This window comes from Vulpes lagopus, chromosome 4 (genome assembly GCF_018345385.1).
Source record: "Vulpes lagopus strain Blue_001 chromosome 4, ASM1834538v1, whole genome shotgun sequence".
In the NCBI taxonomy this organism is placed as follows: domain Eukaryota; kingdom Metazoa; phylum Chordata; class Mammalia; order Carnivora; family Canidae; genus Vulpes; species Vulpes lagopus.
This window is the reverse complement of record NC_054827.1, coordinates 91,850,250-91,878,213: the sequence shown is the minus strand read 5'-3', so window position 1 is coordinate 91,878,213 and position 27,964 is coordinate 91,850,250. Positions and strand designations below refer to the sequence as shown.

Below are 27,964 nucleotides of genomic sequence, written 5' to 3'. Positions count from 1 at the left end.
CGCCGCTGAGCTGTTCCCGGAGCCGCGCAGCCCCCTCCGCGGAGCCGCCGCCCGAGCCCCTCCGAGCTGTTCCCGGAGCCGCGCAGCCCCCTCCGCGCGGAGCTTCTTCCTCCGCCCGAGCCGCCGCCGCTGAGCTGTTCCCGGAGCCCCGCAGCCCCCTCCGCGGAGCCGCCGCCCGAGCCCCTCCGAGCTGCTCCGGGTCCCGCCGAGCGCTGCAGCCCTTAGGGAGCTCGGCGCACTCTCCGGGGCTCAGTTCCTCTGTTACTGTCCCAGGGAGCCCGAGGGCGTCCCCGCCTTTCTGGGGATCCTGCTCCAATTCCCGGGAGCCCCTTTCCGCGGCGAAGGTTGGTGCAGCTCCTGCTCCTCCGGGACGGGGCTCTCCTGTCCTGGGGACACTCGCCCCGGCCTCAGCCCGGCTCCTCGCGGGGCCCCTCCCCCTTGGAGGCCTTTTGTGTCTTTATTTCTTTTTCCCCGTCTTCCTACCTTGATAGAAGCGCGAACTCCTCTCACTGTAGCGTTCCAGCTGGTCTCTCTTTAAATCTCAGGCCGAATTCGTAGGTTTTCAGGATGATTGGATGGTTTTCTAGGTAATTTGCTGAGGACAGGTGACCTGGAGACCCTACTCCTCCGCCATCTTGCCCCTCCCCCTCTAGAATATTATTAATAGAAACAATTTGCCAAGTATTGGAGTCCTAGAAGGAAATAAAGTTTTCCTGGGGATGAAAAGTATTAAATAGATACTGGCTGACTGAAACTTCCTAAATATGGAGAAAGATTTGGACACCCAAGATCAGAAAGCTGATAGGTAATCCCAACATTTCAATCTAAAATAATTTCACCAAAATACATGTGTAATAAAACTGACTAAAATAAAAGAGAACATTAACAGCAGAAAAAGAAAAGAAAAATTTTCTCATACAAGGGAACCCCAATGAAGCTATCAGCAAAATTCTCAGCAGAAACCTTGCAGGCCCAGAGAAAGTGGAATGATGTGTCCAAAGTAATGAAGCAGAAAAAAAAAATCTTCTAATCAAGAATACTTTACCTTGCAAGTTGTCCTACAGAAAGGTAAAGACTTTTTAAAAAAGATTTTTATTTATTTATTCATGAGAGACAGAGAGAGAGAGAGGCAGAGAGAGAGAGAGAGGCAGAGACACAGGCAGAGGGAGAAGCAGGCTCCATGCAGGAGCCTGATGTGGGACTCGAACCCAGGTCTCCAGGATCATGCCCTGGGCTGCAGGTGGCGCTAAACCGCCGCGCCACCGGGGTTGCCCAAGGCTTCTCAAACAAACAAAACCTGCTGGAGTTCATCACCAGTAGATTTGCCTTAAAAGAAATGCTGAAAGAAGACCAGCATTCCTATGATTCTAAAGCTGGATAAGGGGACAGCAAGAAAACTATGGGCTTATATTCCTAATGTGTAGAAGTGCAAATATTCTCAACAAAATAAGAGAACAAATTTAACACAAATTAAAATAGTAATACATCATGATCAAGTGGGATTTATGCCTGAGATGCAAGGATGGTTCAACATATGCAAATCAGTTTCAGCTCAGGTCATGATCTCAAGATTCTGGGATCAAGCCCCAAGTCAGGCTCCCTGCTCAGTGGGCAGCCTACGTCTCCCTCTCTTCATCCCCTGGTCATGCTTTCTCTAGTTATCTTTCTTTCAAATAAAATCTTCAACATATGCTATCAGTAAATGTGATACACACTGTTAACAGAATAAAAGGTAAAAATCACAATCATCTCAATAGATGCAGAAAAAGCATTTGCCAAAATGCAACATCCTTTAATAATAAAAATTCTCAAAAAATTGGTTATAGAAAGAATGCATCTCAACATAAAAAAGGCCATATATCATAGGGGAAAAGCTAACATTATACCCAATAGTAAAAGGTTGAAAACTTTCCTTTAAGAGTAGGAGCAAAACAAGGGTGTTCACTCTCACCATTCCTATTCGACATAGTAGGAAATCCTAGCCAGGGCAGTTAGGTAAGAAAAAGAAATAACAAGCACATAAATTGTAAAGAAAGAATTAAAATTGTCTGTTTGCAAGGTAATATAATCTTATATGTAAGAAATCCTAAAGGTTCTACCAAGAAATTATTAGAGCTGAAAAATGAATTCAGTTAAGTTGCAGGATACAAAATCAACACTCGGAAATCAGCTGCATTTACATATACTAACAATAAAATATCTTAAGAAGAAATAAAGAAAATAATCCCACTTATAATAGCATCAAAAACAATAAAATACTTATAAATAAATTTAACCAAGAAGATAAAAGATCTGTACACTAAAAACAATGAGATATTGATGGAGGAAAATGAAGAGACAAATATATGTAAATATTTTCAGTGTCATGGATTTTAAAAAATTAATATTGTTAAAATATTCATGCTATCCAAAGCTATCTATAGTTCAATACCATCCCTACCAAAATTCCAATGGCATTTTTCACAGAAACAGAAAAGAAAATCCTAACATATAGATAAAGCCACAAAAGGCCCTAAATAGCCAAAGCAATTCTGAGGAAGAACAAAGGTGGAGGCATCATACTTCCTGATTTCAAACTATACTACAAAGCTATAGTAATCAAAACGGTATAGTACTGGCATTAAAATAGACACATATACAAATGGAACAGAATGAGAGCCCAGAAATAAACCTCCACATATATGGTCAACTAATATTTGACAAAGAAGTAAAAAATATTCAATAGGTGAAATAATCCCTTCAATAAATTGGAAAACTGGATAATCACATGCAAAATAAGAAAATTGATCCCCTATCTTATACCATTTGCAAAATTTAACTCAAAATGGCTCAAAAATTTCATGTCAGTCCTTTAGAATGTAAAAGTCCTAGAAGAAAACATAGGAGAAAAATTCCTTAACATTGGCCTTGGCAACTGTTTTTTTGGCTATGATACCAAAAACACAAGCAACAAAAGCAAAATTAAACAAGTGGGACTGTATCAAACTAAAAAACTTCTCCATAGCAAAAGAAATAACAAAATGTAATGACAACCAATGGAATAGAAGAAAATAGTTGCAAACCCATGTTTGATAACAAGTTAATATACAAAATATATAAGGAACACATACAACTCAACAGAAAATAAATCTGACTGAAAATGGGCTGAAAACCAAAATAGACATTTTTCCAAGAAGACATACAAATGGCCTACAGATACATGAAAAAGTGTTCAGCATCTCTAATATCAGGGAAATGCAAATAATAAGATATCACCCTATACTTCTTAGAACAGCTGATATTAACATGACAAAAAAATAACAAGTACTGAAGAGGATGTGGAAGAAAGAACCCTTATGCACTTTTGGTAGAAATATAAATTGGTGAAGCCACTATGGAAAACAGTATGGAGGATCCTCAAAAAATTAAAAATAAAAATACCATATAATCTAGCAATCTCACTTCTGGATATATATCTAAAGAAATATCTGCGTCCCATGTTCATTGCACCATTATTTATGACAGCCACGGTATGGGAACAACCTAAGTGTTCATCTATAGATGAATGGATAAAAGAAGAAGTGATATTTGCATGTGTAAAACTGAATCCTTTCCAGGCATGAGAAAGAAGGAGATTCCGCCATCTCCAATAAACAGCATAGATGGAATTTGAGTGCATTATCAAAATGAAATAAATCAGACAAAGAAGAAAAATACTTTATGATCTCATTTATAGGTGGAATATAAAAATGTTAAACTCATAGAAACAGAGTAGAATTGTGGTTGCCAGGGGCAGGGGTGGGGAAGATGGGGGAAATGGGGAGATGTTAATCAAAAGCTAAAAACTTCCAGTTAGGGCAGCCCTCGTGGCTCAGCAGTTTAGCGCCGCCTTCAGCCCAGGGCGTGATCCTGGAGACCTAGGATGGAGTCCCATGTCAGGCTCCCTGCATGGAGCCTGCTTCTCCCTCTGCCTGTGTCTCTGCCTCTCTCTCTTTCTCTCTCTCTCTGTCTGTCTCTCTGTTTCTCATGAATGAATAAATAAATAGAATCTTTAAAAAAAAAAACTTCCAGTCTTCCAGTTATAGGACTATTGTATATTGTAGGGATCTAATATACAACATAGTCACTATAGTTACCCTACTGTACTTGAAAGGTGCTAATAAAGTAAATCTTTAATGTTATTACCACAAAAAAGGTAAATATGCAAGATGACAGAAATGTTAACACATCGTGTTGTGGCCATCATTTTGCAATATATATACATGTATCAAATCAAAATGTTGTACACCTTAAACATACAACGCTGTATGTTAATAATATTTGAATAAAACTGGAAAAAAAGAGACAGAAAAATAATACAATAGCATTGATTACTAGTAGAAAGATCCTCAACCTTAGTATTCTTCTCTAAGCATACCAAGGCTAGCCTTGGGTCTTTGTGTTTCTATATAAATTGTACAGTCAGTTTGTAAAGTTCCTTAATAAATATGTTTGGTGTTTTTATTGTAATAAATCAATAAGCCAATGTATCTTCATTTATTCATAGTTCAATGTGGCTACCTGGAAGTAGAGCTCTTGGCAAAGCAAAGCTGTAACCCTCATAAAGTATTACTTATTTCCATTTGAATATCCTTCAATGAGATATTGAATTTCTTCCATACAGTTTTGGCTTGTCTTGTGTTAAATTTAATTTTTGATGGATATATATTCTGTTTTTTTGGACAATGACATTTTTAAAAAGACTTTATTAGTGACAGAGAGAGAGCACTAGTGGTGGTGGTGGGGGATGCACAGAAGAGGAGGGAGAATCAGACTCCCTGTGGAGCAGGGATCCCAGTGGAAGGCTTGATCCCAGGACTCTGAGACCATGATCTGAGCTGAGGGCAGAAGCTTAATCGACTAAGCCACCCAGGTGTCCCTGACATTTAAATATAAATTATGTTTCTACTTAAATTACATTTTAAAACCTTATATTCTGGCATAGAGAAATGAAATTTAATATGGATCTTATATCTAACTACCTTTAAAATCTTATTGATTTTAATAATAATACCCATGGAGTTCTGTCTTTTGGGTTTTCTATGTATAACATCTTAACTTTATACTTTCAAGTACCTCTAGTAATATATTGATAGAACAGGTGTCATCTTGAGCATACATTTTTGTTTTAATTTTTTCTTTTTCTTTCATTATAACATTTAAAAATTTTTTATTTTAATTTCATGTAGTTAATATATGGTGTTATGTTAGTTTCAGGTGTAGTTTACATTCCCACCAATAGTACAAGAGCTTTTCTTTTTCTCCACATCCCATCCTCCTTAGCACTTGTTCCTTGAGTTTTGATTTTAGCCATTCCCACAGGTGTGAGATGATATCTCATTGTGGTTTTGATGTGCATTTCCCTGACCATGAGTGATGTTGAGCATCATTTCATGTGTCTGTTAGCCCTCTGGATGTCTTTTTGGAGAAATGTTTGTTCAGGTAATCTGCTCATTAAATTGGATTATTTAGGTTTTTTGTGTTGAGTTGTATGAATTTTTGATATATTTTGGATACTAATCCTTTATCAGATATGTCATTTGCAAATATATTCTCTCATTAAGTATGCTGCTTTTTAGTTTTCTGGGTTGTTTCCTTTGCTGTGCAGAAGCTTTTTACGTTGATGTGGTCCCAATAGTTTATTTTTGCTTTTGTTTCCTTTGCCTCAGGAGGCACATTTAGAAAAAAGTTGCTCCATTCAATGTTAGAAAAATGACTGCGCTTTCTTCAAAGATTTTTCTGGTTTCAGGTCTCACATGTAGGTCCCCAATCAATTTTGAGTTTATTTTTTGTGTATAGTGTAAGAAAGTGGTCCAGTTTTACTCTTTTGCATGTAGCTCTCCAGTTTTCTCAACAGCATTTGTTGAAGAGACTTTCTTTGATTGCAGATTATCATTTCCTTTGTTAAGGATTAATTGACCATATAAGGGTGGTTTGTTTCTGAACTTTCTAGTCTGTTGCTTTGATCCATGTGTCTATTTTTGTGCCAGCACCATACTGTTGATTACTACAGCATTGAAATATTACTTGAAGTCTGGAATTGTAATGCCTCCAGCTTTGCCATTTTTTTTCCCTCCAAGATTGCTTTGGCTATTTGGGGTCTTTTGTGGTTCTATACAAATTCAAGATTCTTCATTCCAGTTCTGTGAAAAATGTTGTTGGTATTTTGATAGAATTCCATTAAATCTGTAGATAGCTTTGGGTAGTGTAGGCGTTTTAAAAATATTTCTTCTTCCAATTCATGAACATGGAATGTCTTTCCATTTTTTCTGTTGTCCTCAATTTCTTTCATCAATGCTTTATGGTTTTTAGAGCATAAGTCTTCACTTCTTTGGTTAAGTTTATTGTATTTTGCTCATTGAACTGAGCTTGTTCATCCTCACAGCTAATTTCTGTCCAAAATGATGATGGAATTTTTACTCTACTTTTTCATAGATCCGCGTACAGGTGACATTGTTCATGACGCATTCCACCACCAATTTCCCATCTTCCAACTTTCTTGTTATTGTGCTTTCCTTCCCATCCCATTCCTGATGTTGAACCAATGTGCCGTCTGTGAAGTTGCAGACAGTCTGAGTTTTTCTGCCATCAGCTGTAGTTTCTTCAAACTTCTCTCCCAGATTACACGAAAACTGTGTTGTTTTCAAAGTGCTCTCAGTTTTTATGGTGAGGTTTTTGCCGTCAGAAGAGATGATACAATCTGGTTTGGCCATTGCACCCACTTTTCGTAGAGCCATTCCCACTCCTACTTCCTTCATGTATTCGTCAAAGCCCTTGCTCAAGTCTCATTTACAGACTTTTGGTGTCTGTAAATGAGATTGTTTTCTTAATTTCTCTTTCTGCTACTTCATTATTGGTGTATAGAAATGCAATGGATTTCTGTCATTGATTTTGTATCCTGTAACTACGAATTCTTTTATGAGTTCTAGTAGTTTTTGGTTGGAGTCTTTAGAATTTTCTCTACATAGAATCATGCCATCTGCAAATAGGGAAAGTTTTACTTTTTCCTTGCCAATTTGAATGTCTCTTAGTCCTTACTCTTGTATAATTGCTGTTGCTAGGAGTTGCAGTACTATGTTGATTCAAAATGCTGAGAATGACATTCTTATATTTTTCCTGACCCTTGAGGAAAAGCTCTCAATTTTTCCCCATTGAGTATGATGTGGCTGCATGTATTTTTGGGTTTGGATTTGGATTGCTGATATTTTGTTGAGATTTCTTTGCATCTGTGTTCATCAGACATACTGGCCTACAGTTGTCTCTCTTTTGCTCTCTCTCTTTCTCTCTCTCTCTTTTGTAGTGTTTTTTATCTAGTTTTGGCATTAGGATAAATGCTGTTCTTAGAATGAATTTGGGAGGTTTTCCCTCTTCTATTTTTTTTGAAACAGTGTGAGAAGAACAGGTATTAGCTCTTCTTTAAATATTTTTTAGAATTCATCTGTGAAGCCCATCTAAGCCTGGACTTTTGTTTGTTGGGAGGTGGGTTTTTTGTTTTGTTTTGTGTTTTTGTTGTTGTTGTTGTTGTTGTTTGTTTTTACTGATTCAGTTTCATTGCTGGTAATTGGTGTGTTCAAATTTTCTATTTCTTTCTCCTTCAGTTTAGGTAGGTTATTAAAGCCCCTTCCCCTCCCTTTTAAATGAGTACTTGAAAGGAATGTGCATTCTGCTGTTTTTAGGATGGAATGTTCTGAATATATCCATTAAATTTATATGGTTCAATGTCTGATTCAAAGCCTTTGTTTTTTGTTTGTTTGTTTGGATGATCTGTCCATTGATGTAAGTTAAAGTCCCCCACTATTATTGTTTACTATCGTTTGGTTCCCTTATGTTTTCTACTGAATGTTTTATGTATTTGGGTACTCCCATGTCAAGTGCATAAATATTTACAATTGTCATATCTTCTTGTTGGATTGTTCCCTTTATTATTATATAATGTCCGTCTTCATCTTGTTAGTGACTTTTTTTTAAAAAAAAAACCTATTTGTTCAATTTAGGTATTGCTATGCTGCCTTTCTTTGATATCCATTTGCATAAGAAATGTTTCTTTACTTTCATCCTGCAATTGTCTTTAGATCTGAAGTGTGTTTCTTGTAGGTAGCATATAGATGGGTCTTGGGTTTTTATTCATTCTGTCACCCTTGTCTTTTGATTGGAGCATTTGGTTCTTTACATTTAAAGTACTTATTAATATGTATGTATTTATTGCCTTTTGTTAGTCATTTTGTAGTTGTTTTTGTGGTTCTTCTCTAATCCTTTCTTGCTCTCTTTCACCTTTTGTTGTCTTTCTTTAGCAATATATTTCAGTTTCTTCCTCTTTATTTGTTGCATGTCTATTATTGGTTTTTGATTTGTGGTTACAATTAGGTTTCTATATAACATCTTTTGCATATAGCAGTCTATATTAAGTTGGTGGTCTCTTAAGTTTGAAGCCATTCTTTACTCCACTTCCCTCAGGTTTTAGATATATGGTTTCATAGTTTACATACTTTTATCTTGTGTGTGCCTTGACTAATTTTTACAGATATACTTATTTTTACTGCTTTTGTGTTTCCTACTTTTCTTATTCTTACTTAAGGTCTTTCCTTTCCACTTAGAGTCCCTTTAAAAATTTCCTGTAGGGCTGGTTTAGTGGTCATGAACTCCTTTAGCTTTCATTTGTCTGAGAAACTTTATTTCTCGTATTCTGAATGATAGTCTTGCTGGATAGAGTATTTTTGAGTGAAGATTTTTCCCATTTAGCACTATCATGCAACTCTCTTCTGGGCAATAAAGTTTCTGTGGAAAAATCTGCTGATAGCCTTATGGGGTTTCTCTTACATGTAAATGTCTTCTTTTCACTTGCTGCTTTAAAAATTCTCTCATTTTCACTATGTGTTGCCATTTTTAAAAAGATTTTATTTATTTATTTATTTATTTATTTATTTATTTATTTATTTATTTATGAGAGAGAGAGAGAGGCAGAGACATAGACAGAGAGAGAAGCAGGCTCCATGTAGGGAGCCCAATGTGGGACTTGATCCCTGGACTCCAGGATCACATCCTGAGCCAAAGGCAGATGCTCAACTGCTGAGCCTCTCAGGTGTCCCTATGTGTTGCCATTTTGATTACTATGTGTTTTAGCATGGACCTCCTTTTGGCTGATTGGTTGTGGGATCTCTGTGCCTCCTGGATCTAGATATCTGTTTCCTTCCCCAAATCAGGAAAGTTCTCAGCTATTATTTCTTCGAATAAATTTTCTGTTCCATTTTCTCTCTCTTCTAGGATCACTATAATGCAAAAGTTCATACACTTGATGGAGTCACTGAGTTCCCTAAGATTGTCTCATTTTGTATAATTTTTTTCTCTCATCTGCCCAGTTTCATTCCTATTATTCTGTCTTCCAAGTTGCTAATTTGTTCCTCTGCCTTCTATAGCCTGCTATTTATTCCATCTAGTGGATTTTTAATTTCATTTATTGTTTTCTTCACCTCTGATTTGTTCTTTTTTGTCTTTTTGTTAAGGATCTCACTGATGTCCTCCATTCATTTCTCAAGTTGAGTATCTTTATGATCATTACTTTAAATTCTCTATCCAACATATTTCTTTTTAAAAAAATTTTTTTATGATAGTCACAGAGAGAGAGAGAGAGAGAGAGAGAGAGAGAGAGAGAGAGACATAGGCAGAGGAAGAAGCAGGCTCCATGCACCGGGATCCCGACGTGGGATTCGATCCCGAGTCTCTAGGATTGCGCCCTGGGCCAAAGGCAGGCGCCAAACCGCTGCGCCACCCAGGAATCCCCCCAACATATTTCTTATTTCCATTTTGCTTATGTCTCTTGCTATGATTTTGTCTTGTTCTTTCATTTGGAACACATTCTTCTGTGTCCTCATTTTGTCTAATTCTCTCTGTTTCTCTGTGTTGGGAAAGTCAGCTGTATCGCCTATTCTTCAAAGTAATGGCTTTATGAGAAAGAATTCCTGCAGTGCCCTGCAATGCAACGTGCGCTTTCACCAGAACCTAGTGCTCCAGGGGGTGTCTTCTGTATGCTGTGTGTGCCCTGCTGTTGCCTCCTGGCCACTTTTTCCTTCAGTGTGCCATTTTTAGAGGCTTCTTTGCCTGTTGCAGCAGTGTTTTGTCCCAAACCAGGGTAAAACATGTAGTTTAAGTGTGAGTGCTGGTCTGCTTGGGTAATGAGACCTTCTTCTGCTGCTGCTGCCAGGATAGGGCCAGCCTTAGTAGATCCACAAAATGCACGTGGACAAGACATGCAATTTTAACAAGGTGGTTTTGGGCTTCTGTCAGCACTGTTGTGGCTGAGGCTCTGTGAAACATGCAGTGGAAGAAGAGATGTTGGCATGGTATGTGCTAATCTTCTGGGAGAGGAGATCTGAAGTGACAGGACTGGTACAAATGTGACTGGTAAGGGCAGATCTGCTCAAGCTCTGGAGGTGTGATGGGCAGGGCTTAGGGTAAGGAAGTTACCTAGTGAATATTGGCACCCTGCTGGTTCCCACGGGTTATGTTATGATGGGGGGTTGAGGAGCGGATGACACCTGCCATCTCCTTTTTTTTCTAGAGAAGTCCCTCAGTGAACCCTGCCCCTCAGAGACATGCTCTGAGATTTGTAAATAACTCTTCCTCCTATATGTCCCAGGTGTTTGTCAAATTACTTTTTCTACACTGCATCACCACAAGCTGTTTGTCTTGCTATCATTTTAAGGGTAGAGATTCAGCTTCCTAAAACCAACTGTCCCAGGATGTCCCAGAACCAAAGCTGCTGATTTTTAAAATTCTAGTCTTTAAACCCTGCTTTGTAAGAACTCATGAAATTTGGCCTCTCTTGCTTCCAAAGCCAATTGTTACAAGGATTCATCTTGTCTGTGCTAGCTTCTAGTGTGAGTCTGTTTCTCTCCCCTCTCCATGCCTCAGGATCCTCTTCCCAGTGGACAGCTATGGTTCATTTAGCTCCCCACAGTGTCTCCGCCCTTCCTACCCTCTTTGATATGGCCTCTTTTCTACCTTTAGTTGTGGAGTTTGTTCTGCCAGTCTTCAGTTCATTTTCTGGATTATTTATGCTGATGTTATGTTATCTAGTTGTATCCATGGGATAATGTGAGCTTAGGAGCCTCTTACTTTGCAGTATTCTCAGCCTCTCCTGTTTCTTTATAACTTTTTTATTTTCATTTATTTTATTTTATTTTTTTAATAATAAATTTATTTTTTATTGGTGTTCAATTTGCCAACATACAGAATAACACCCAGTGCTCATCCCGTCAAGTGCTCTTTATAATTTTATTAAGACTTCTCACATCCTGTTTTCTTGGGATCTCCAGATCCATGTCTTCCTTCATTTCAGGACTTTTTTCTCTGATAATATCTTTAAATATTTTACTTTGTTTGGTTTGTTCTTTTATTTTTCTCAGAAACACTATGTATTTGTAAACACTCTGTTTGATTTACATACCTATTGTTTTCTTCTAATTATTCCCTCTTGGGTGTACTCAGTATTTCTAAACCTGTTGTTCATGTTCCTGAAACTGTTTTTGTCAGATTAGATTTTATTATTTCTACTTTTAATGTGGCTTTCATCTTCTATGATCTTATTTCTTCTATTTATTTTGATCTCTCCCACCCTTTATACTTCATCTTGTCTTAACTTTTTACAACTTTCTTTCTTTTATTTCCTTTTGGCTATTTCAGCATTGAGCTCAAACTTTTTTTCTCTCCAATTACTCTAAGATCTTAGGGAAATGTTTAGTATTTGTTTGGATTCTTATAATATCTATCTGCCTTTTGAATTTGTAGTGGTCCATGTTTTTATTAATTCTCTGGTACCTTCGCATAAATCCTATTATACTTCTAACTCAGTGTTAATTGGAGATACATCTTTGAGGTTCAGCCTACTAGAAAAATAATGCCAACTGAGGTCAATTTAGCATAAGTGATTGTCTAAAGATATTTCTAAAGCCCTCAACTGTCTACTCACCCCCCACCCCCGGGATTTGTCTTTGAGCAATATCTCCTTAGTATAATTTATAGTGTCTTTTCCTCTTTGCAACCTCCGTATATGAGCATGTCCATGGGTCAGCCCTGAGATCTTCCTTCCATTCTTTTATTTTCTAGGGGATGTCATCTAATTTCAGGAATTAAAATACCATACATGTTCCACACAATATGGATACTCTCTGGAAGTATGGTCACATATATCCTAACAACATTTCAATATGTCCACACAAATGTCTAAAAGGGATTTCAAACTCAATGTGCAGGAGAAGACTCCTGCCTCTCTTTCTCCCTATTCTGGAATAAGCAGCTCTGTCTGCTCTATCAGCTCTGCTCTTCTAATTGTTCAGATCTGAAAGTTCAAAGCCATTTTTGTTTCTTCTTTTCCTGTCATAATATATATTCAATGCATTAAAAAATACATAAAAGTATACTCAGATTCCAACCACATATTACCACCTCCAGTGTACACTGATGTCCCACCTGGTTATTATAGGAGTTGCCTAACTTGCTTATCTGCAGACTATTCTCCATCCAGCAGCCAACACAATTCTTTTAAAGTAGAGTGCAGATCAAGCCTTGGCAAGCTCCATCCAAGAACTTCCTATCTCATCAGATAAATCCTCAAAATCTTAAGTTGGACTACAAAGTCCTCCATGGTTTGAGCTTCCTCTCCATTACTGACCCCAATTCCTGCCATATTGGCCCTCATGATATCCCTCAAACATCCCAATTTTTCCTCCTTTGCTCTCACATTTCTAGTTCCCAAACCACCCTCCCAACAGATCTCTGCATTTCTTACTTATTCACTGCCTGCACTTCCCCAAACAAGATCCCATTATATCCTTGGATACCTGTATAAAATAAGAATGGTTTACCAGAAGCAGTGGAAATCTGTTTTATCCTTCCTTGTTTTATTTCTCTATATATCACTTACCATCATCACATATAAGATATCTGTAAGTTTATCAGTTTATCATCTATTCTCCCTTCTCCCTTGAATGTTTCATTAGAGCAGTTTGTTCCTTTTCTTTGCTTTCTTAACTCATGTAGGCCCTCCATGAATATTTGTTGAATAACCAATTAATATTTTCAGCATTGTGCATCCTCTGACTTTTCATTGAACAGGATATCAATGGGGAATTTTAAAGTGTCTTTGTAAGACATGGGGTTAGGTGTAGTGATTTACTATTTCCTTTTCCATGAATAGTAGCAGTATGATGGAGTGTGTTCTGTCTGTCTGTCTCTCTTTTACTGATATATCAATTGTCTTTTCCATGGAATAGAGCCTGTCTCTATGATGCCTTCTGTATCACCTCTGTCTTGTTCACAGGTTAATATACATACATATATTTCCTTGCACTATCTGTGGAGAGAGCTTAGAAGTAATGATATTCCACCAGCAATGAGCTAATCCAGGACCTAGATCTTGATTAATAATACTATTCCCCAATAAAGAGGACTAGGGCTCCTTGGAGAAATCTCTGATTTTTTGGTGAGGGCAGAGAATAAGAAAGATGAACTTAGAGTATCTGTGTAGAACTCAAAGTAAAGATGTGGTATAGAAAATTAAATGACAGGGGGTGTGTCAAAGGACTCCTTAATGCTTAAGACTAGAACAGTTTGAGAAGAAAAATAAATAGAACTGTGTTTTTTAAATTATAATTCAAGGTATAAAATAAATATTCATTAATCCATACTGATATAAATAAAAGGATAAGTAAATAAACACTGGAGGAGAGACAAATTTCCTATGAAAAATATTACCAAATAATTTATGTAGACTTTCACCTCCAGGAAGTAAAGCACACCTTCCTGCCTGATAAATAGATGTGATTAGTAACTTGCTTTCAAAAGGTATAGTAAAGGGGATCCCTGGGTGGCTCAGCGGTTTAGCACCTGCCTTCGGCCCAGGGCGTGATCCTGGAGACCTGGGATGAAGTCCCAAGTCAGGCTCCCTGCATGGAGCCTGCTTTCCCTTTGCCTGTGTCTCTGCCTCTCTCTCTCTCCTTACTCTGTCTCTCATGAATGAATAAATAAAATCTTTAAAAAAAGGTATAGTAAAAAAGGGGGGAGAGAAAGTAACTTTACAGTGAGGACACACTATGTTATCATCAGTGATAAGTAATGTTCAAGCACTTACCCTAATGTGATGTGTTGAGAATGGTGCCTTAACTCTGAGGTCTTTCTTCCCAAACCTTTAACCCTAATCTAATCATGACAAAAACACCTGAGAATCCTAAATTGAGGGACATTTTACCAAATACCTGGCTGGTACTCTCAAAACTATCAATTTTATTAAAAACAAAGAACAGCTGAGAAAATTTCACAGCCCAGAAAGCCTCAGGAAATATGAATGACTAAATGTAATGTGGTATCCTTGTTGGGATCCTTGAATAGAAAGTTATAATATTATGGAATATTATGAGAAACAATATTGAAATCTGATTAATTTATATTTATTTAATAATAATATATCTATACTGGTTATTTGTTTTGAACTTATATACTATAGAAATTGAAAGAGATGCTAACAGAGGGACCTGGGTATGGAGGGTACAGGAACTCTCTATATTGTCTTTGCAAAGTTATGTAAATTTAACATTATTTTAAAATAAAAAGTTTAAGTTATTAAGATTATAAATTAGAGATAAGCAATCAAGTGTATGCTAATTGGATTGAGACAAACATTTTTATGATCTATCTAGGTATGAGTAAAGCATTTCGGATGTGAAGGTATATAGTTTTTCTACCCCTCATTATTTCCTATGGAAAACTGCCATCGCCCATTTCACTAGTTCTGGTAAGGCTGTCAGCCATTGTCTATGGCCCTCCTTAAAAATAATCATGTTAAAAAAAAAATAATCATGTTATCTACTTTTGGCCAATTGCAGCAATTTATTCATTTGCTTGTAGTGATTGCAAACCAATAATATTTTTGCAAACTAATAACTTTTATTGAACCTATCAACTATGTAAGATTTCAGGGCAAATGACTAGTCTAAAATCTTTAGAAAGAGAGACACTAGTTGGCATTTGTTTATTTAAGCATTGCTTACTTGAGATAAATATCACCAAACACTATATAATCCATTAAGTCTATTGAGCCAAAAGTGTTTACCAAATTACTAAATGTTAAATGTGGGGAGCATGAAAATGTGAAGCCTCTGAGAGCCACAGAGGTACAGGTCTCTCATGCTCTTGCAGGTTTCTTTTCTTTTTTTCTTCTTTTTTTTTCTTTCAGGTTTCTTATCCAGGAACTTCATGGGCATTCAAAGGGAAAACTCGGGAGAATGCTGAGCAACCATCCAGTGGTGCAACCATCTCCACTGCAACGTCTCTACCCAGGCACACATTGCTGTGCTCTCTGTGAAATAAAAACCTTATTACACAGGAAGAGAGCAGCAAGGACTGTTGCATTAGAGAATGATTGGAAACCTACTGTGGCAGTGGGAGGGGAACTGAGAAATAATGTTCTTTTTCAGGGGAACTGGGAAATAATGCTCCTACTTTGCAGGAATACTTGCTAGGCTCAGCATTACATTCAGTTCACATCTGAAGAACTAGATTCACAAATTCTGCCTATGACTAGATTTTAGTCAAAATATCAGAAAACAACACCGTCCCCTGTTGCAACCACTAACATGCTAACAAGCATTGAATAAAAACAATAGTATGATCCACGTGGAGAAACTGTGAAAGAAAGATTATCTCTAGGCAGATGAAAGGGAAGACCCAAATCCAAGTCAACAGGCTCAGATTCAAGTAGGAAGAAAATTTGAAGCCTGTATCAACTTCCCACCAGATAAGCAAACCCTCACACTAGAGGCCTAAGGATAAAAGGATGCTCATCTCCAAGCATACAAAACATTTACCTCAGTGTCTACTCTTCCATAGGACACACCCAACAATAAACCAAGAATAGCAGTCTGAACAGACAAAGCAGTCATTACAAAGAGCCAGACGTAACAGAGGTGTTTAAAATAATCATTTAATATGTTAAAGGCTTTAATGGAGAAGGTAGACAACATGCAAGACCAATACTGATTTCAATGGATCAATGCAAACTGTTAAGAAGAAATCTAATAGAAACGCAGGAAAACAACAACAGCAGCAGAAGCAGCAGCAGCATAGGGGAGATGAAACATGCCTTGATGCTGATACCAATAGACTTATCACAGCCAAAGGAAAGAACCAGTGAATTTGACAACAGTTGAACAGAAATAATCCAATCTGAAACACAAAGAAAAAAATGAGTTAAAAAAATCAGAACAAAGAAACAAAGAGCTATGGGACAATAACACACTCCCAACTATTTACTATATTGCTAACTCCATATTCAAGCCAACAAAAATACATGTAATCATTCTAGTGCTTTACTCTAAATTCCCCTTTTGAACTAGCTAGAGAAAACTCTTGGTTTTTAAAAGGCTCCTGTGATTAAGCAAGGCCCAACCAGATAGTTTCCATATCTTAAATTCAACTGTACCATATAAATAACATAACTAATCATGGGAGTAAAATACATAAAATTCATGGTATGGAACAACATATAGAGGGTAGAAAACCTTGGAAGCCATCTTATTTTTTTTTAAATTTTTTTAAAGATTTTTATTTATTCATTCATGATAGAGAGAGGGAGAGAGAGATCAGAGACACAGGCAGAGGGAGAAGCAGGCTCCATGCACCGGGAGCCCGACGTGGGATTCGATCCCGGGTCTCCAGGATCGCGCCCTGGGCCAAAGGCAGGCGCCAAACCGCTGCGCCACCCAGGGATCCCCTGGAAGCCATCTTATAATTCTCTTTTTTTTTTTTTAATTTTTATTTATTTATGATAGTCACAGAGAGAGAGAGAGAGAGGAAGAGACATAGGCAGAGGGAGAAGCAGGCTCCATGCACCGGGAGCCTGATGTGGGATTCGATCCCGGGTCTCCAGGATCGCGCCCTGGGCCAAAGGCAAGCGCCAAACCACTGCGCCACCCAGGGATCCCTATAATTCTCCATATACAACTCAAAAAACCCTGTACAGTTTTGCCAAGAAAAAAAGATAAAGCACAAATAATCAATATCATAAAAAAGAGGGAGAAACATTATTTTATGGTTAAAAAATTAATTGAAAAAACTATATCAATAATTCTACAACATAGGTTAAATTAACATATTCCTTGAAAGACAAAAACTACCAGAACTTATTAAAAATAGATAATCTTAAAAAAATAGATAATCTTTATAAACCTATATCTATCAAAGAAGTTAAATTTTAATTAAAGACTTTCTAAATGCACAATTCTAATCACAGATAGTTTATCAAAAAATTTTTAAAATATTTTATTCATTGATTCATGAGAGACACACAGAGAGAGAGAGAGAGAGAGAGAGAGAGACAGGCAGAGACACAGGCATAGGGAGAAGCAGGCTCCATGCAGGGAGCCCAATGTAGGACGCGATCCCAGGTCTCCAGGAGCATGCCCTGGGCTGAAGACAGCACTAAACTGATGAGCCACCCGGGCTACCCTCTATCAAATTTTATAAGCATCTATAGTACCAAGTATACAAACTTTTCCAGAATATAAAACAAAAAGAGCATTTCTGAACTCATTCTATGAGGGCTGCCTTACCAATAACAAAAATCGACATAGATATTACAAGAAAGGTTAATAGAACTAAAAAGGCAAATATCCCTTATTCATGTAGACACAAAAACCATCAACAAAATAAGAAAATAATTGAATCTAAAAAAAAATATATATATATATATAGTGACATATAAAGATTAATACCAGGAATGAAAGCCTGGTTCACATTAAAAAAATCAGTCAGTGTAATTCAACATATTAAGACTAAATGGGAAATATTATTTGGTCATTTAGGAAATGTAGAAAAATAAAGTGATGAAAGAGAATATTCATTTATGAGAAAAAATCCCAGACAACTAAAAATAGAGGGGAACTTCATTAATTTATAGAGTATCAACAAAACAAACAAAAACATTACAGCTAAACATCACTCCCTCCCATTGAATATAAGCTAGACTTAGTGACTCACTTCTAATAAGTAGAAAATAGAAAGGGATAAAATTATAATTTACAGTGGAGAAATGTGGCAGGCAGTTTCTTAACAAAGTGATGAAGACTAATATCACCTGTAATAAGTAATGTTGATATCATGTAATCTCTGATGTTATATGATAAAAAGTCTCTACTATGAGAAAATATTAGAAATGCTTAAGCTGAGGATATTCCACAAAGTATTTCACCATTAGTATTCAAAAGTGCCCAGGTTAGTTTGCTTTTCATAAAACAAATTGTCACAGATTAGAAGAGAGTATGGAGACATAAAAACTAAATGCAACATGGTATCTTTGATTGAATAGGAAAAAGACATTAATGGAAAAATTGATAAAATGTCAATAAAGGCTGTAGCCGAGTTAACAGTTTTGTGCCTATGTAAACTTCTGAGTTTTACCAACTTTGCCATTGCTATGTAAGATGTTAACAGTAAGGGAAAGTCAGTAAGGGAAAGTGAGCAAAAGGTAAACGAGAAGTCTTTGTATTATGTTTTACTAATTCTTTTGTAAATCTAAAATTCTTTCAAAAGAGAAATAAAAATCAGTCCTGTCAGTTTATAAGACTATACCAGCAAAATATCTTCCAAGAATAAAGAAAAATAAACACTGCTCCAGACATATAAAAGTCGAAGAATTCATAACCAGCAGATCCACACTACAAGAAATGTTATTTTTTTCCCTTTCTGATTTTTCCCACTCATTTTTTCTCCTTTCCCCTTTATACCCTGCCATTATTTTTTATATTCCCCAAATGAAGGAGACCATATAATGTTTTTCCTTCTCTGATTGACTTAATTCACTCAGGACAATACTCTCCAGTTCTATCCACGTCAAAGCAAATGGTGGGTATTTGTCATTACTAATGGCTGAGTAATATTCCATTGTATACATAAACCACATCCTCTTTATCCATTCATCTTTCGATGGACACCGAGGCTCCTTCCACAGTTTGGCTATTGTGGACATTGCTGCTAGATACATCGGGGTGCCGGGGTCCCGGCGTTTCATTGTATCTGTATCTTTGGGATAAATCTCCAGCAGTGCAATTGCTGGGTCATAGAGCAGATCTATGATTAGGAGATCAGATATTTTTAACTCTTTGAGGAACCTCCACAGAGTTTTCCAGGGTGGCTGCACCAGTTCACATTCCCACCAACAGTGGAAGAGGGTTCCCTTTCTCCACATCCTCTCCAACATTTGTGGTTTCCTGCCTTGTTAATTTTCCCCATTCTCACTGGTGAGAGGTGGTATCTCATTGTGGTTTTGATTTGTATTTCCCTGATGGCAAGTGATGCAGAGCATTTTCTCATGTGCTTAAGGCCATGTCTATGTCTTCCTCTGTGAAATTTTTGTTCATGTCTTTTGCCCATTTCATGATTGGATCGTTTGTTTCTTTGCTTTTGAGTTAAACAAGTTCTTTATAGATCTTGGAAACTAGCCCTTTATCTGATACGTCATTTGCAAATATCTTCTCCCATTCTGTAGGTTGTCTTTTAGTTTTATTGACTGTATCTTTTACTGTGCAAAAGCTTCTTATCTTGATGAAGTCCCAATAGTTCATTTTTGCTTTTGTTTCTTTTGCCTTCGTGGATGTATCTTGCAAGGAGTTACTGTGGCTGAGTTCAAAAAGGGTGTGGCCTGTGTTCTCCTCTAGGATTTTGATGGAATGTTGTCTCACATTTAGATCTTTCATCCATTTAGAGTTTATCTTTGTGTATGGTGCAAGACAGTGGTCTAGTTTCATTCTGCATGTGGATGTCCAATTTTCCCAGCACCATTTATTGAAGAGTCTGTCTTTCTTCCAGTGGATAGTCTTTCCTCCTTTGTCGAATAATAGTTCACTATAAAGTTGAGGGTCTATTTTTGGCGTATAGCTGTTCATAATATGTTTTTAAAATCGTTTGTATTTCCTTGGTGTTGGTAGTGATCTCTCCTTTCTCATTCACGATTTTATTAATTTGCAGTTGCACTGTTGGAGATTTACCCCAAAGATTCAGATGCAATGAAACGCCGGGACACCTGCACCCCGATGTTTCTAGCAGCAATGTCCACAATAGCCAAACTGTGGAAGGAGCCTCGGTGTCCATCGAAAGATGAATGGATAAAGAAGATGTGGTTTATGTATAGAATGGAATATTACTCGGCCATTAGAAACCACAAATACCCACCATTTGCTTCAACGTGGATGGAATTGGAGGGTATTATGCTGAGTGAAGTAAGTCAATCGGAGAAGGAGAAACAGTGTATGTTCTCATTCATTTGGGGAATATAAATAATAGTGAAAGGGAATATAAGGGAAGGGAGAAGAAATGTGTGGGAAATATCAGGAAGGGAGACAGAACATAAAGACTCCTAACTCTGGGAAATGAACTAGGGGTGGTGGAAGGGGAGGAGGGCGGGGTGGGGGTGAGTGGGTGACGGGCACTAAGGGGGACACTTGACAGGATGAGCACTGGATGTAATTCTGTATGTTGGTAAATTGAACACCAATAAAAAATTAATTTATTAAAAAAATAAAGTTGAGGGTCCACTTCTGGATTCTCTATTCTGTTCCATTGATCTATGTGTCTGTTTTTGTGCCAGTACCACACTCTCCTGATGACTGCAGCTTTGTAGTACATCCTGAAGTCTGGCTTTGTGATGCCCCCAGATATGTTTTTCTTTTTTAATATTTCCCTGGCTATTCAGGGTCTTTTCTGATTCCACACAAATCTTAAAATAATTTGTTCCAACTCTCTGAAGAAAGTCCATGGTATTTTGATAGAGATTGCATTAAATGTGTAAATTGCCCTGGGTAACATGGCATTTTAACAATATTAATTCTTCCAATCCATGAGCATGGAATATTTTTCCATCTCTTTGTGTCTTCCTCAGTTTCTTTCAGAAGTGTTCTATAGTTTTTAGGGTATAGATCCTTTATCTCTTTGGTCAGGTTTATTCCTAGGTATCTTATGCTTTTGGGTGCAATTGTAAATGGGATTGACTCCTTAATATCTCAAATACAAAAGCTAAACTTACACCTAAGGGAGCTAGAGAAAAATAGCAAATAGATCCTACACCCAGCAGAAGAAGAGAGTTAATAACGAATTGAGCTGAACTCAATGAAATACAGACCAGAAGAACTGTGGAACAGATCAACAAAACCAGGAGTTGGTTCTTTGAAAGAATTAATAAGATAGATAAACCATTAGCTAGCCTTATTAAAAAGAAGAGAGAAAAGACTCAAATTAATAAAATCATGAATGAGAAAGGAGAGATCACTACCAACACCAAGGAAATACAAACGATTTTAAAAACTTATTATGAGCAGCTATATGCCAATATAGGCAATCTAGAAGAAATGGACGCATTTCTGGAAAACCCCAAATTACTGGAACAGGAAGCAATAGAAAACCTGAACAGGCCAATAACCAGGGAGGAAATTGAAGCAGTCATCAAAAACCTCCCAAGACACAAAAGTCCAGGGCCAGATGGCTTCCCAGGGGAATTCTATCAAACGTTTAAAGAAGAAACCATACCTATTCTACTAAAGCTGTTCAGAAAGATAGAAAAGGATGGAGTACTTCCAAATTCGTTCTATGAGGCCAGCATCATCTTAATTCCAAAATCAGAGAAAGACCCCACCAAAAAGGAGAATTATAGACCAATATCCATGATGAACATAGATGCAAAAATTTTCAACAATTTACTAGCCAATAGGATACAACAATACATTAAGAAGATTATTCACCATGACCAAGTAGGATTTATTCCCAGGATGCAAGGCTGGTTCAACACTCATAAAGCAATCAATGTTATTGATTATATCAGCAAGAGAAAAAACAAGAACCATATGATCCTCTCAATAGATGCAGAGAAAGCATTTGACAAAATACAGCATCCATTCCTGATCAAAACTCTTCAGAGTGTAGGGATAGAGGAAACATTCCTCAACATCTTAAAAGCCATCTACGAAAAGCCCACAGCAAATATCATTCTCAATGGGGAAGCACTGGGAGCCTTTCCGCTAAGATCAGGAAGAAGACAGGGATGTCCACTCTCACCACTGCTATTCAACATAGTACTAGAAGTCCCAGCCTCAACAATCAGACAACAAAAAGAAATAAAAGGCATTCAAATTGACAAAGAAGAAGTCAAACTCTCCCTCTTGCAGATGACATGATATTCTACATAGAAAACCCAAAAGACTCCACCCCAGGATTGCTAGAACTCATACAGCAATTTGGCAGTGTGACAGGATACAAAATCAATGCCCAGAAGTCAGTGTCATTTCTATGCACTAACAATGAGACTACAAGAAATGTTAAAGGAAATCATCCATACCGGAAATAAATGACAAGTGGAAACACGGATCTACACAAATGAATAAACATCTCTGTAAATGGTTACCACATAAATCAAAAGCCAAGGCCAGAAGTACCATTTTGTATTATCCCATTTATATAGCTAGCATTCCTGAAGTGGCAAGATGAAAATGGAGATCATATTAATGGTTGCCAGGGATTAAGAAGGGAGTGAAGGAGGAAGGGAAATAGGCATGACCATAAAATGGGGACATGAAAGATCCTTCAGATGGATGTTTCATATCTTGACTATATACCAATCTGTGATACACTTCCCCCTCAAAACAGTACTATTGGTATAACTTGGTAGAGAGTACATGGGATCTCTGTATTATTTCTTACAATTATATTTTAATCAATAATGTTCTAAAAATTTTAAAATGCAATTAAAAGACACCCTATCATGAAGCCTGGGTAGCTCAGTGGTTGAGCATCTGCCTTCGGCTCAGGGCATGATCCCAGAGCTCTGGGATCAAGTCCCACATCAGGCTCCCTGCAGAGAGCCTGCTTCTCCCTCTGCTCGTGTCTCTGCCTCTCTCTCTGTGTCTCTCATGAATAAATAAATAATATCTTTAATAAAATATAAATATAAAATATAAAAAACCCCATATCAATCAAATAATAAATCAAAATGTGAAAGTATTTTTAACTGAATGGAAATTATATTGAATTTGTAAACAGAATGAAAATGAACTTAGTAAAAATCATCAATAATTCTGATTCAAATTTTGCCAAATTTGATTAGTTTCATTTAAATAAGCTATCTGATTTTTATTAAATATTAGTCATATGCTCTCCTTACCCGGAGCTTGGCCCTTATTTTAAAGTACTTTGTTGTTGGTGACTGTATCACAAGATTTGCATTAGGCGCTTGTTACTTCTGGGCTCCTGCCATCAGGTCCTCTCAAGTCAACTCCTGAGAATGTTTCATTGTGAGAATGCAAGACTCATGGGTAATAAAACAAGTGTCATCTACTAGAGTTGGCATTTTCTTAACACACTATGACAATTCATTTTCTTACTTGTAGGCAACTCCATTTTAGAAAACTAGAGATATAACTAAAATTAAAATCCCTAGTTTCTCATCTCCAGGTGTTCAAAAATGCTTTGACACTTACCAATCAAGACAGAATGGGTACAAGGCTCAGTGCCTGAAGAAGTCAGATGAAGAAAGTTCACCTGGGATATTTCATAAATATGTTTTACTTTGTATAAAATCTGTTCAATTCTTTGTTTTAAAGCTTGGGATTTTTCAGTTGATAGAATTCCTTCAAATTCCATGTCAAGGATGGATGAACTGTCAGGAAGCCAGATTTAAATAGATTGTTAGAATCATGAGCCTCTCTTAGGAGAGAACTCATTATGTTTGTGATGAGGGTTTAAACTGGTTTTGAGGTGACTGATTTTGAGACTCTAAAAAGATGCTTCAGAGACTGGGCTGTTGATCAGTCTGTAACTGTCTACAGGGAATATTTTGGGAAGATTTGTGAGGCTTGCTTTGGAAAGGAGAATCTTTATTCCTGACACATCTTTGTAGCTGATGTCTGTTTTCTTTAGGAACAAAAATGCTAGTCTGCTTCTATTACCCTGGTCAACATTTAGAAACAGGTGTCTGTTCTTATTCTGATGGGACAGTTACTCAAGGCAAAATGTCTGGTCATCTTTTATCTTTTCATTCTCCTTTATTATAAGGTTTTGAGATAATTTTTTTATAGCAAATACAGCTGTATTTTGTCAAATGCTTTCTCTGCATCTATTGAGAGGATCATATAGTTCTTGTTTTTTCTCTTGCTGATGTGATCAATAACATTGATTGCTTTACGAGTGTTGAACCAGCCTTGCATCCTGGGGATAAATCCCACTTGGTCATGGTGAATAATCTTCTTAGTGTCCTGTTGTATCCTATTGACTAGTAAGTTGTTGAGAATTTTTGCATCCATGCTCATCAGGGATATTGGTCTATAATTCTCCTTTTTGGTGGGGTTTTGGAATTAAGGTGATGCTGGCTTCATAGAACGAATTTGGAAGTATTCCATCTCTTTCTATCTTTCCAAATAGCTTTAGTAGAATAGGTATGGTTTCTTCTTTAAACGTTTGATAGAATTCCCCTGGGAAGCCATCTGGCCCTGGACTTTTGTGTCTTGAGAGGTTTTTGATGACTGCTTCAGTTTCCTCCCTGGTTATTGGCCTGTTCAGGTTTTCTATTTCTTCCAGTTCCAGTTTTGGTAGTTGGTGGCTTTCCAGAAATGCATCCATTTCTTCTAGATTGCCTAATTTATTCGTGTAAAGTGCTCAAAATAAGTTTTTAAGATCATTTATATTTCCTTGGTATTAGTGGTGATCTCTTCTTTCTCATTCATGATTTCATTAATTTGAGTCTTTTCTCTCTTCTTTTTAATAAGGCTAGCTAATGGTTTATCTATCTTATTAATTCTTTCAATGAACGAACTCCTGGTTTGGTTGATTTGTTCCACAGTTCTTCTGGTCCTTATTTCATTGGGTTCTGCTTGAATCTTTATTAATTGTCTTCTTCTGGGTGTAGGATCTATTTGCTGTTTTTTCTCCAGCTCTTTAGGTGCAATGTTAGCTTTTGTATTTGAGTTCTTTCCAGTTTTTTGTTTTTGTGGTTGTCCATTTTATTTTTATTTTTTATTTTTTTAATAATAAATTTTTATTGGTGTTCATTTTGCCAACATACAGAATAACACCCAGTGCTCATCCCGTCAAGTGACCCCCTCAGTGCCCATCACCCATTCACCCCCACCCCCCGCCTTCCTCCCCTTCTACCATCCCTAGTTTGTTTCCCAGAGTTAGGAGTTTCTCATGTTCTGTCTCCCTCTCTGATATTTCCCACTCATTTTTTCTCCTTTCTCCTTTATTCCCTTTCACTATTTTTTATATTCCCCAAAAGAATGAGACCATATAATGTTTGTCCTTCTCCGATTGACTCATTTCACTCAGCATAATACCCTCCAGTTCCATCCACGTTGAGCCAATGGTGGGTATTTGTCATTTCTAATGGCTGAGTAATATTCCATTATATACATAAAACACATCCTCTTTATGCATTCATCTTTCGATGGACACCGAGGCTCCTTCCACAGTTTGGCTATTGTAGACATTGCTGCTAGAAATATTGGGGTGCGGGTGTCCCGGTGTTTCATTGCATCTGTATCTTTGGGGTAAATCCCCAGCAGTGCAATTGTTGGGCCGTAGGGCAGGTCTATTTTTTACTCTTTGAGGAACCTCCACACAGTTTTCCAGAGTGGATGTACCAGTTCACATTCCCACCAACAGTGTAAGAGGGTTCCCTTTTCTCCGCATCCTCTCCAACATTTGTGGTTTCCTGCTTTGTTAATTTTCCCCATTCTCACTGGTGTGAGGTGGTATCTCATTGTGGTTTTGATTTGTATTTCCCTGATGGCAAGTGATGCAGAGCATTTTCTCATGTGCTTAAGGCCATGTCTATGTCTTCCTCTGTGAGATTTCTGTTCATGTCTTTTGCCCATTTCACGATTGGATTGTTTGTTTCTTTGGTGTTTAGTTTAATAAGTTCTTTATACTTCTTTGAAACTAGCCCTTTATCTGATACGTCATTTGCAAATATCTTCTCCCATTCTGTAGGTTATCTTTCAGTTTTGTTGAGTGTATCCTTTGCTGTGCAAAAGCTTCTTATCTTGATGAAGTCCCAATAGTTCATTTTTGCTTTTGTTTCTTTTGCCTTCATGGATGTATCTTGTAAGAAGTTACTGTGGCCGAGTTCAAAAAGGGTGTTGCCTAGTGTTCTCCTCTAAGGATTTCGATAGAATCTTATCTCACATTTAGATCTTTCATCTATTTTGAGTTTATCTTTGTGTATGGTGCAAGACAGTGGTCAAGTTTCATTCTTCTGCATGTGGATGTCCAATTTTCCCAGCACCATTTATTGAAGAGACTTTTTTCCAGTCGATAGTCTTTCTTCCTTTATAGAATATTAGTTGACCATAAAATTGAGGGTCCACTTCTGGATTCTCTATTCTGTTCCATTGATCTATGTGTCTGTTTTTGTGCCAGTACCACACTGTCTTGATGACCACAGCTTTGTAGTACAACCTGAAATCTGGCATTGTGGTGCCCCCAGATATGGTTTTCTTTTTTAAAATTCCCCTGGCTATTCGGGTCTTTTCTGATTCCACACAAATCTTAAGATTATTTGTTCCAACTCTCTGAAGAAAGTCCATGGTATTTTGATAGGGATTGCATTAAACGTGTAAATTGCCCTGGGTAACATTGACATTTTCACAATATTAATTCTGCCAATCCATGAGCAGGGAATATATTTCCATCTCTTTGTGTCTTCCTCAATTTCTTTCAGAAGCGTTCTATAGTTTTTAGGGTATAGATCCTTTACCTCTTTGGTTAGGTTTATTCCTAGGTATCTTATGCTTTTGGGTGCAATTGTAAATGGGATTGACTCCTTAATTTCTCTTTTTTCAGTCTCATTGTTAGTGTACAGAAATGCTACTGATTTTAGTGCATTGATTTTGTATCCTGTCACGTTGCCAAATTGCTGTATGAGTTCTAGCAATCTTGGGGTGGAGTGTTTTGGGTTTTCTAGGTAGAGTATGATGTCATCGGCGAAGAGGCAGAGTTTGACTTCTTCTTTGCCAATTTGAATGCCTTTAATGTGTTTTTGTTGTCTGATAGCTGAGGCTAGGACTTCCAGTACTATGATGAATAGCAGTGGTGAGAGTGGACATCCCTGTCTTCTTCCTGGTCTTAGGGGAAAGGCTCCCAGTGCTTCCCCATTGAGAATGATATTTGCTGTGGGCTTTTCGTAGATGGCTTTTAAGATGCTGAGGAATATTCCCTCTATCCTTACACTCCGAAGAGTTTGATCAGGAATGGATGCTGTAGTTTGTCAAATGCTTTCTCTGCATCTAATGAGGGGATCATATGGTTCTTGGTTTTTCTCTTGCTGATATGATGAATCACATTGATTGTTTTATGAGTGTTGAACCAGCCGTGTGTCCTGGGAATAAATCCTACTTGGTCATGGTGAATAATCTTCTTAATGTACTGTTGGATCCTATTGGCTAGTATCTTTTTGAGAATTTTTGCATCCATGTTCATCATGGATATTGGTCTATAATTCTCCTTTTTGGTGGGGTCTTTCTCTGATTTTGGAATTAAGGTGATGCTGGCCTCATCGAACGAATTTGGGAGTACTCCATCTCTTTCTATCTTTCCAAACAGCTTTAGTAGAATAGGTATGGTTTCTTCTTTAAACGTTTGATAGAATTCCCCTGGGAAGCCATCTGGCCCAGGACTTTTGTGTCTTGGGAGGTTTTTGATGACTGCTTCAATTTCCTCCCTGGTTATTGGCCTGTTCAGGTTTTCTATTGCTTCCTGTTCCAGTTTTGGTAGTTTGTGGCTTTCCAGAAATGCGTCCATTTCTTCTAGATTGCCTAATTTACTGGTGTATAGCTGTTCATAATATGGTTTTAAAATCGTTTGTATTTCTTTGGTGTTGGTAGTGATCTCTCCTTTCTCATTCATGATTTTATTATTTTGA

General features: G+C 37.3%; 1 protein-coding gene across 1 annotated transcript in view; it reads right to left on the bottom strand.

Moving 5' to 3' along the window:
- Positions 1 to 6,402: 6,402 nt before the first annotated feature.
- LOC121489427 (fatty acid-binding protein 5-like) overlaps positions 6,403 to 27,964 on the bottom strand; it is a 51,644-nt gene continuing 30,082 nt past the window's right edge. The window contains exons 2-3 of the mRNA XM_041752464.1: positions 10,001 to 10,228; positions 6,403 to 6,791 (exon numbers count right to left, since the gene is read on the bottom strand). Of these exons, the coding sequence (XP_041608398.1) occupies positions 6,435 to 6,791; positions 10,001 to 10,228 (585 nt within the window). The 3' untranslated portion in view covers positions 6,403 to 6,434. The remainder of the gene's footprint in view (positions 6,792 to 10,000; positions 10,229 to 27,964) is intronic.